Source organism: Rana temporaria, chromosome 3 (assembly GCF_905171775.1).
Source record: "Rana temporaria chromosome 3, aRanTem1.1, whole genome shotgun sequence".
In the NCBI taxonomy this organism is placed as follows: domain Eukaryota; kingdom Metazoa; phylum Chordata; class Amphibia; order Anura; family Ranidae; genus Rana; species Rana temporaria.
Genome location: NC_053491.1, coordinates 359231942 through 359243670, shown reverse-complemented (window position 1 = coordinate 359243670; position 11729 = coordinate 359231942). Strand labels below are relative to the sequence as shown.

The 11729-nt window shown below is 44.7% G+C and overlaps 1 protein-coding gene across 1 annotated transcript in view; it reads left to right on the top strand.

Moving 5' to 3' along the window:
• The first annotated feature begins 361 nt into the window (after window positions 1-361).
• LOC120932691 (sodium- and chloride-dependent betaine transporter-like) overlaps window positions 362-11729 on the top strand; it is a 111661-nt gene continuing 100293 nt past the window's right edge. Inside the window, exon 1 of the mRNA XM_040345253.1 lies at window positions 362-465. Coding sequence (XP_040201187.1) covers window positions 464-465 — 2 coding nt within the window. The 5' untranslated portion in view covers window positions 362-463. The remainder of the gene's footprint in view (window positions 466-11729) is intronic.

The following is an 11729-nucleotide window of genomic DNA, read 5'->3' as shown; positions in this document are numbered from 1 at the left end:
AAACACATTTAACCTTATGATCGCCCCCAATGTTAACCTCTTCCCTGTCAGTGTTATTTATACAATATTCAGTGCATTTTTTTTTTAGCACTGATCACTGTATTGGTGTCATTGGTCCCCAAAAAGTGTCAGATTTGTCCACTACAACGTCGCAATCCTGCTAAGAATACTAGTAAAAAAAAAGAAAAGTCCATCTATCCCATAGTTTGTAAATGCTAAAACTTATGTATTATAGCAGAAAGTAAAAAATATGTGTATTTTCTTTCAAAATTGTCATTTTTTTTTGGTTTATAGCGCAAAAAAATAAAAACCGCAGAGGTGATCAAATACCACCAAAAGAAAGCTCTATTTGTGGGAAAAAAGGACATCAATTTTATTTGGGGACAGCGCCACACACACACCATCTGACGGAAGGAGTACGAGCATGGCGCTCGTGGATGTTTTTATCGTTTGTTCTTACTAAATGTGAGTTATTTTATTTATTCCTTGCTTTGATTAAATGGTTCTTTAACGGGGTTATTGCAACACCATACTCTGGGTACTACTTGCTGAATATTGGAAGTCGAAAGTGGACCGGGACCAAACACATTGGGGGACATACAAGCTCCGCGCTCATGGATTGATGCCTGCACTCATTTAATACAAAGTGAGTGCTTTACCTGTGTTGTTTGCTCCTGCACCAGTAAAGCCCTGTACACACGATCGGATATCTGATGAAATCTAAACCGATGGATTTTTTCGTCGGATATCCGATGAAGCTGACTTTTATTAGTCTTGCCTACACACCATCGGTCAAAAATCCGACCGTGTCCAAACGCGGTGACGTAAAACACTACGACGTGCTGGGAAAAATGAAGTTCAATGTTTCCGAGCATGCGTCGACTTGATTCTGAGCATGCGTGGATTTTTGACCGATGGAGTTCCACACAGACGATAGTTTTTTTCTATCGTTTTTTTAGCCATAGGAAAATTTTAAAACATGTTCTATTTTTTTTCACCGATGGAAAACAAACTGATGGGGCCCACAAACGATCGGTTTGTCCAATGAAAACGGTCTATCGTGTGTACAGGGCTTAAGGCTTATCGGGTTACGCTATGAATGCTCTCTGTTCTTATGTTTTCATACACGGGAGTTGCATGCTACTAAGAACACTGCAGCAGCAGTAAGGAGACTACTATATCGTCACCATTTTTACCAGCATTTATATCTGTGGCTCATCTATGCTGTTTGTCTAAACAGCAGTGAGGTAAGCTGCTTATAGACACAGAGGTGGGTTCACTGAAGATTTTCACTGAAGATTGTCACAGGAAGTTATCTTGGTTTTGTTTGGTGGCGGGATTCGCAGCACATGAGACGTTTTTTCTTTTATGTGACTTTTATTCTAGAGTTTTGTTGGCTCTAGTGGACTCACTGGGGTATATTCAGTAACATTTGCGCAGTTTTTACGTAGGCGCAGGGCACCGTTTTAGCCCTGCGCCCCCGCAAATTTTCTGCGCTACCCTCGATTCACGGAGCAGTAGCTCTGTAAATTGCGTGGGCGCTCCGGCAAAATGCCCGGTGTAAGCGCGCGCAATTTAAATGATCCCGTAGGGGGCGGGAATCATTTAAATTAGGCGCGTTCCCGCGCCGAGCGTAGGGCGCATGCTCCGTCGGGAAACTTTCCCGACGTGCATTGCGGCAAATGACATCGCAAGGACGTCATTTGCTTCAAAGTGAACGTGAATGGCGTCCAGCGCCATTCACGATTCACTTACGCAAACGACGTAAAATTTAAACCTCGCGACGCGGGAACGACGGGTATCCTTAGCATTGGCTGCCCCCGTTTTTTTTAATATGTGCAGCCTTACGTGAAACCCGACGTACGCAAACTGCGTACGCAGGGCTCGCGTAACGTTGTGAATAGGCGTTAGTATGCAATTTGCATACTATACGCTGACCACAACGGGAACGCCACCTAGCGGCCTGCGTAAGAATGCAGCCTAAGATATGAGGGCATAAGAGCCTTATGCCACGCATATTTTAGGCTGCAGTCGGCGTAACGAGCTCTCTGAATCAGGAGAAGTCGTTACGCCTGCGCAATTGCTCTTTGAATCTGGGCCACTGTCTTATTATTTTCCACATTGGATGCTATTGGATCGCCTGCTATTCACTGTTTCAATTTGTTATATTATGATCACGCTTTATTTTATTTCACTTTTATTGGTTATTTATATTGTTATAGGATTATTGTTATTTGCAGATCCTACCAGACCACACTAGAGCCATCATATTTATTATCTGTTTTCTTCACAGTATAGTCACTTTCCACACCAGCCAATTGGCCAGTTTTGTCCCACTTAGTGTTTGGGGGAGGACCCCATTGGTTCAATATTTTTAGTTTCCTTGTGTCACCTTCACAGCGCAGTCACTATAATTTTTCTAATTTTTGACAACGTCTTCCAGGATCAGACTTTCAAGTGTCTGCAGCAGTGTTTTTTAGATTTAGTCCCTTAGATTAGGCCCACATATATCCTTGCAATTGTTAGTTAAAGTAACGCAGTGCCGTATCGCAAAAAATGGCCTGGTCATTAAGGGAGTAAATCCTTCCGGGGCATGTGTGTGATTGACGTTTTGCCCAAAAACGAGCTCCCCCCGTCGCGTAAGCCGCGTCACGATTGGCGAAAGGAGCCGAACGGCGACGCGCATGCGCAGTATAGCGCCGACTCGTCGTTCGGCTCCTTTCGACAACCGTGACGCGGCTTACGCGACGGGGGGGAGCTCGTTTTTGGGCAAAACGTCAATCACACACATGTGAGGAACGCCCACTCCCGCGGGACTCGCAACCCGGATGCACGGGTGAATATGCTGTACTAAGGTATGTACAGCATGAAAAAAATAATAAGAGCCTTAATCGGATTGTAATGTGGGGGGGCAGTGGAATTAGAAAAAGTAGTTTTTAGGGTGAACCACCCCTTTAAAGTAGAAATCCAGCCTACGATTAACATACAAGTGAATATCCCATTAAAAGACAAACTAACAAAACCATTTTTTTGTGCAATGTTCAGCTTCAATCCAGAGATTTCCCAGCAGTACTTTTTTTGCCACAAGATGTCTGCAGCGTCCCACTCAGGACATGTGGGAACTGCAAAAGTATTACTTCTTTGTCATTGCTATATTGCATGTCATTTTGCATTGTATACCTGTGGTATCCCTGTTCATAGGCTGGTCTGGTGTGCTTCTTACTTCCCACCACAAGATGGGGATAGCACCACTCTGGGAAATCTATCCCAGCTCAGGCTTATCTGTGGTCAGTTGTTCAGTACAGGAAGCAGTGTGGAGAGGAAAAGGAGAATGTGAAGGTCAGTCCAGAGAAGGGACACATTTAAACTGCTAAAATCAAAGGATAAAAGCCATTAATCGGCAGCAAAGACCTTTGAGTATAAAGGTGAAGGATTTATTAGCCTCCGGCAACCTCACCCATGTCACTGGATTCAAAAAGGACCAGACACAAGTAAGCATTAATACTGAACCACAGCCTGAGTCCAGGCCTACTAAAGCCTATTAGCAGTGGATCAGCAGAATTCCTCTATTTACCCAGAGACTGTATTCTAACTGGATGTTTGTACTGCAACCAAAACCAGACACAGTAAAAGTTGTGAGTTGTATTCTGCCACTGTCTACCTCATTCTTTAACATTGTTACTACAACTGGTTGTACCACCATTAACGGTACTGGCGTCACGACAAATATCATCAAGGGACCCAGCCGCCACAAGCACTCTAAACACCCCTGTCATCACGGGCACCTCAACCACCATCTTGGCTGGCGTTTCCCTATCGCAGAGCGTGCCCCGGAGGATCCTGTGCTGTCTTCCCTTTCACTGTGCGACCGGCCCAGGGAGGCTTTCTGCTAACCGTGAGTAAACCGATGAACTGTATTATTGCTGTCTCTCATCGGCCCACCGTGCACCTCACGTGTTCCCCTGCGGTTCTGGCACGTCGCATAAGAAAAATTGGCGTCACGAACAGGATAATTACCCCTGTGCCTTATCTAAAAGACTGTCGCATCAGAATAAGCCCCTTTGCTTTATTGAGAGACTATTTACTTATTGCATGCTGTGTGGGGCCACAGAACTGTTTAAACTGTTTAAAAATTGCATGGAAGCGTTATCCCATTTATCAGCATAAAAATCGCAGCATCCAATTTGTGTGTTAACAAAACTGCATGCAGTATTTGAATTGACTATTTCCATTCACTTAAAATGGCTGCCAGAGACCTTCTTGTTCAAAAATTCCTACGCCATCACTGTGGATATAAGTTAGTGACACCCCCTGAAGAGCGGGAAAGTTTGGTGCCACCTATTTATGCAAAATTGTCCGGCCAGCCCGCCTTACCTTTGCTGTGTCAATCCTGGGAGGAAAGTGTGACAAACGCACGCCCCAGAAGTCGCGAGACTTTGCATGCGAACAAAAGGAGAGAAAATAATCGCATTGCTTGCCGTCCGAGCAGTAATCGCAGCCTGTCAGGTGCCTCTACTAACTATAAGGAGCACTGATAGCTGAAACTCTGCCAGAGACCCAAAATCAACATTGCTGCAGCATTGTATTCAGCCGTCATTAAATTCTTAAAGGGCCATACACCCGCAAGACAGCGGTTGCCCATAGCAACAACGCACAAAAAGTGTCTAAAAACGCATTTGACTTACCTAACTAGAACTCACCTGCTGTTACCATGTCTGTGCAAGGAGATGACGTGCAGCCCGACCTCAGAGGACCCCCTGCATCAGCCGCAGTCGGTCCCAATGCAATACCAACTGCTGCAGCACCAAGTTTAATGCCTTTAACCATGCCTTATTATTTTGGGGCCCCCTGGTTCCCACGATATTCTGGGGAAATTCATACTTTAAGGGACTTTAAAGAAAAAATTCTGGCTATGTTCAGATTGTACCCTGTATCCTCAGAGCAACAGATGGAGATTCTTCTTGCGCAATTGGAAGGAGCTGCGCTCAGAGAAGTGAAATCTTGGCCGAGCTCAGAGAGAAAGACCATGGAGCAGATTTTTCAACGTCTCTACACCACCTTTGAACCCAGTACCGTGTCAGAGGTCAAGATGAGGTTCTTCAGCAAGAGAAAGCAATCTGGTGAGTCACTCAGAGACTTTGCATTATCTTTGCAGGAAGCCCTTAGAGCTGTTGTCCAAGTAGACCCCCGTGAGGCAGAAAATCAGGACAAAACCCTGAAAGAACAATTTATTGAAGGCGTCCATACAGACAATCTAAAAAGCCAACTAAGAATGTTAGCCGCCCAACATCCAAGCGCTACCTTCTTAGATTTTAAAGAACTAGCTATCAGCATACTGGGAAAAAGCCCACCAACAGAACCTGTTAGATCTGTTGACGTGCCTGTATCACAGCTGGTTACCCCTGTAAAGTCTTTACCTATAGTCAGTCAGGCAACCCAAGCTCCAGTTCCTGACGCAGTTGCTGCCTTGACGGAGCAAGTCCGTTTTCTGACTAAAAGTCTGGAGAAAGTCCACCAAAAATTGGAACAATGGGAGAAACCATTAATGCTAGAGGATGAGAAACCTGTGTCCAGAAGACTCTTCCCCTCTAATTCTAGAGAGACTTATTCCAGAAATTCTGGCGGACGCCCCCCTGACCACACTAGTACCCCTAAGCGGCCTATCTGCACGTACTGTCACAAACCAGGCCATACAGAAGCAACCTGCTGGCAGTTAAACGGGAAACCCCCAAGGCCAAGGACCACCCCTCGGGAGGTAAACCAATAGGTCCAGAAGATCCCCACTGGATGCCAAGATACGTTGGATCCCGTCCTGAAGTGGCACTTCAAATAAATGGAGTCCCTTTTGTTGCCCTAGTTGACACCGGATCCCAAGTCACCACCATCCAACAAGCAGCCTTTGAAAAATACTGGGATCAAAATCAGCTTACCCAGCCTCCAGAATCCTGGCTGAGTCTCATAGCCAGTTAATGGTTATTGGGAACCTACCATTCAAGTAGGAGGAACTACACTACCTCGACAAGGCCTTATTGTGGTACAAGTCAGAGACAATAACCCTAACCCTCCAATAGTCCTAGGAATGAATGTCCTTAGGAACTGTTATGTTGAGATGCTAGAAGCCTTGCACCAGTTAGTGCCTACTGCCCCTCCTGATTCTAAGAAGGTGATCCAACAAACCATCCGTGTACTAAATGCGCAACAGAGATTCACCAACGAAAAAGGAGAAATTTGCTGTGCCCGCATCCGGGATAAGCAACCTGTGATCCTCAAACCCAACACCGAAACTCTCTTGTGGTGCCGAGCTGTAGTCGGAATCCAAGGTCAAGACTACCAAGCCCTGGTAGAGCCTGTTGTTTTGGAAGACTATCCTCTAGTGAGAGCTGCAAGGAGCCTAGTAACCGTCTCTGAAGGTAAAGTGCCTATACGACTCCTAAACTTGAGTGATAGCAGTGTAACACTATCAAAACACCTTCCTATTGCACAGCTAATCCAAGTCACTTTTCAAGATGTCATCAGTGTGGCTACAGCTACCACAGAGCAAATTCCCAAGAGACAGAACCCCCAGGACCAAAATGTAAACACATCCTGGTGGAAAGAACTTCATGTGGGAGATGCTTCCACACCAGCAAACCAAATGGAGGGAGTACTAAAAATTGTGAAGGAGCTTCACCTTGCCTTCAGTAAGCATTCCACCGACTATGGAGAAGTGGATATCATCAAGCACTCCATTCCTACAGGTTCACACCCACCGATCAAGGAAAGATATCGGCCTATACCCCCAACTATGTACCAATCTGTAAAGCAAATGATCCAAGAGATGAAGGACTCCAATGTCATTAGAGACAGCCATAGTCCATGGGCTGCACCTCTAGTCCTTGTCCGTAAAAAGGATGGTAACATCAGATTCTGTGTGGATTACAGAAAAATTAACCAAATCACCCACAAGGATGCTTACCCTTTACCACGCATAGAGGAATCTTTGACAGCTTTAGGATCTTCAGCCTACTTCTCTACCCTTGATTTAACCAGTGGATACTGGCAAGTACCCATGGCACCTGAAGATCGTGAGAAGACTGCATTTACCACCCCGATGGGCCTATTTGAGTTCAACCGCATGCCTTTTGGACTTTGCAATGCGCCCGGAACCTTTCAAAGATTAATGGAGCATTTTTTAGGACACAAAAATTTTGAAACCGTCCTGTTGTACTTAGATGATGTCATCATCTACTCCAAATCTTATGAAGATCACTTGAAACATTTGGCCGAAGTTTTTCAAATCCTCATTAAACATGGACTCAAAGTCAAACCATCTAAGTGCTATCTACTGAAGACAGAAGTCAAATACTTAGGGCATATTGTAAGCTCTGAAGGTGTTAAACCGGATCCAGAGAAGATAGCCGCAGTCCGAAATTGGCCTACTCCTACTACAGTGAAAGAAGTGAGGAGCTTTCTCAGTTTCGCAGGATACTACAGACGCTTTATTCCTCACTTTGCCCAAATTGCGGGGCCAATATTAGAACTTCTGAGAGGACATCCTAAGAGGTACCAAAAGTCTCCAATACCAGTCGAATGGAACACAGAAAGAGAAATTGCCTTCCAGCTCCTAAAGAAGAAGTTAACAGAACCACCAATCCTAGGCTATCCAGATTACCAGAAGCCATTTCATCTTTACACAGATGCTAGTAAGAAAGGTCTGGGAGCTGTCCTATCGCAGGTACAGGAAGGAAAAGAAAGAGTTATTTCCTACGCTAGTAGATCTCTTAAAGGTACTGAAAGAAACGACCAAAACTATAGTTCCTTCAAATTGGAATTCCTCGCACTCGTGTGGGCTGTTACAGAAAAATTTAAAGATTACCTTGCCGCAACACCATTTGTGGCCTTCACAGATAACAACCCGCTAGCACATCTGAATACCGCCAAGTTGGGAGCATTGGAACAAAGATGGGCCTCACGCCTAGCTAACTACGATTTCACCATAAAATACAGAACAGGAAAAGCAAATGAAAATGCGGATGCATTATCCCGTCTGCCTACCCAAGAAGACCCTACTACACAGGAAGATGTTTGGGAAGAGGTAGAAATGCCAGCTTTTTACAAAAATTTTGCCCAACAAGACCTTATCACCATCAAAGGAAGAGAAGTCCTTAACCTTCAACAACAAGTGGATCCAAGATCCCAAGTGGACAAAGAAAGGTGGATCAAGCTGCAAAATGAAAGCAGAGTGTTGGGAGAACTGCAAGATTTCTTCACCAGCGGAAGAACACCTGAAAGAATTCGCAGAAGAAATGCTGATCCAGAATTGTCAAAACTTTGGAGACACAGAAAACATCTCTTCCTACAGAAGGGCCTACTATTAAGAAGAACTTTAGACCCAATTACCTCGGATTGTCTATACCAAATCTTAATACCACGCCGAGATGCAAGAATCATTCTTGAGATGTATCATGATCAATCAGGACACTTTGGCGTGCAGAAGACAGAAGCCACCATCCGTAGAAGATTCTACTGGATTGGGATGAGAGGAGACATTGAAAAGTGGTGTCGAGAGTGTTCCACCTGTGCTGTTGGAAGAAATGAAAAACATGACCAGAAAGCACCCTTACATCCCATTGTAAGCCGAACACCGCTAGAAATAGTTGCAATTGACCATGTGAAGCTGGAACCAAGTCGCTCAGGTTACACATACGCCATGACCATCATTGATCATTATACCAAATTTGTTGTAGCCGTACCTCTCAAGGACCTGACCGCTAGAACAACTGCAGATGCCTTCTGGAAACATTTCCTACTGCCATATGGATGCCCAGAAAGAATCCTTACAGATCAGGGATCTGCCTTTGAGTCGCAACTCTTCAAAGAACTGTGTACACTTCACAATTGCCAGAAAATCAGGACCACAGCCTACCACCCTCAAGGGAATGGACTTTGCGAGAAAATGAACCAAACTTTAATTGAGATGTTAAGAGCAGTACCTCCTGCTACAAGAAGTGATTGGCCTACTCTATTGCCTCAGTTGATGTACACCTACAATAACACGATTCACTGTTCTACTGGGTATACACCTTACTATCTCATGTTTGGCCGACAAGGTAAACTACCTGCTGACCATACTTTGGGCGTACAAGTGCCTGATGCAATCAACCCTCTACCAAAGACTGATTGGGTGAGTGAGCACCAAAGACGTCTAATTGATGCACAAGAAATTGTTCAACATCGCATGGAACGTGCTCATGAAAAGCAACAAAGAGATTATAACCAATCTGCCAAAGCAGAACCTCTCAAAATTGGTGACCATATATGGTTAAAAAACAACCATCGCACCAGCAAGTTAGATAGCAAATGGGAGAGAGAACCTTACACCATTACAGCTATTCTCAATCCAGAGACTGATACTTACGAGATCACTAAAGAAAACAAATCACGTGTAGTACATCGCAATCGCCTTAAGTTATGTCTCAAGGAAAGTACTCAAGAAGAAACTCTTCAAGAAGAAGCTATCCAAGAGGAAACACCATCCATAGAACCAGAGCCTACAAAATCATCTGATTCAGAGAATCCACTACAGTCTTTTGGAAAAGCATTATTAGACTCTGATCCTTTACAATGGTTCCTTACACCATGGCTCAATATCTTAGTGCCTGCCAAGACCAATACAACCGCACTTCAACCAGAGGAGCTATCTCAAGAAGTGTCTACTACAGCTCAAGAGACACCAAGTTCCCTTGAAACAAGGCCTGTAGAAACTCAGCCGCTAAGAAGATCTGACAGAACTACAAGAGGACGACCACCTGTCCGTTTGGAGGATTACCTGCACCAGCAGTCGAGAAGTCGACTACCGACTCTGTCATCTCATCGTTGAGAGCATCCTTACATCGTCTGAAGTTCCAGAGTGAGAAGAAGACTTACTTGGGATATTATGTTTATTTCCTTTAAAGGACTTTTCAAAAGGACTACTTGCCTACTGTTTTGCAACGTTCAAGCCTGCACCCGGAGATAGACTTTCACGTACCTGAGCCTCCGTGATATTCATCTGTTGACATTTTCCTGTGCCCAGGGAACGGACTCATACCCTGTGAGCCTCCTGAGATGTTATTTTTGCTTTGTTTTTCTTTTTCCATCTCATCGTGGACTATTCTGGTTTTGCCATACATCACCAGTCTTCAAAGGAAAAACTACACCCCTTTTTGTCACCTTTTGTCACATTTCGTTGTTGCCTGAGATATGTTTGCCTAACCCATTTTACTTGCAGATACAAGAAGTACAAGAATGGGGTTATATTGTTATTTCCTATGCATGCATGCTTTTCCATTTCTCTTATATCTTACAGGAAGACACAACATCGAGTCAAAAGTGTGCCGAGGTCGACACACGTTTTACCATGGGGGTATGCAGCGTCCCACTCAGGACATGTGGGAACTGCAAAAGTATTACTTCTTTGTCATTGCTATATTGCATGTCATTTTGCATTGTATACCTGTGGTATCCCTGTTCATAGGCTGGTCTGGTGTGCTTCTTACTTCCCACCACAAGATGGGGATAGCACCACTCTGGGAAATCTATCCCAGCTCAGGCTTATCTGTGGTCAGTTGTTCAGTACAGGAAGCAGTGTGGAGAGGAAAAGGAGAATGTGAAGGTCAGTCCAGAGAAGGGACACATTTAAACTGCTAAAATCAAAGGATAAAAGCCATTAATCGGCAGCAAAGACCTTTGAGTATAAAGGTGAAGGATTTATTAGCCTCCGGCAACCTCACCCATGTCACTGGATTCAAAAAGGACCAGACACAAGTAAGCATTATTACTGAACCACAGCCTGAGTCCAGGCCTACTAAAGCCTATTAGCAGTGGATCAGCAGCATTCCTCTATTTACCCAGAGACTGTATTCTAACTGGATGTTTGTACTGCAACCAAAACCAGACACAGTAAAAGTTGTGAGTTGTATTCTGCCACTGTCTACCTCATTCTTTAACATTGTTACTACAACTGGTTGTACCACCATTAACGGTACTGGCGTCACGACAAATATCATCAAGGGACCCAGCCGCCACAAGCACTCTAAACACCCCTGTCATCACGGGCACCTCAACCACCATCTTGGCTGGCGTTTCCCTATCGCAGAGCGTGCCCCGGAGGATCCTGTGCTGTCTTCCCTTTCACTGTGCGACCGGCCCAGGGAGGCTTTCTGCTAACCGTGAGTAAACCGATGAACTGTATTATTGCTGTCTCTCATCGGCCCACCGTGCACCTCACGTGTTCCCCTGCGGTTCTGGCTCGTCGCATGTCCTCACTCTGATGGCCAGCATCATTCAACCCACTTTCTCTGAGTCCAGGTCACCCAGGAGCCACCCTAGCCTCTTACTGGACAGTGAAAAGAGAAGCACCACAGTGAATAGCTAATTTCTCTGTCACTCTGCTACTTTCTGCTATTAGTGTGCATCATGAGCTGATTGCCTTCTTGTACTGCTTCTTTCTTTCACACTACAGCCCTGCTGTACAGGCATTGCAAAAGGATGATCATGATCAGGTCATATAGGGGTATTTACACTGCTTCCATTTATAAAATAAATTTAGTAATGCAAATGGTCTGTGATTGCCTAAAAAATTGTGCTTGCACCATTTATCGAAGTGCAGCACATGTTAGTGTATATCTGCGCGTTGAACTTGGAATGAATGATACCGCACCAACATGTAACATGTTGTCATGCGTTGTGGTAACACGTATATTACTGCA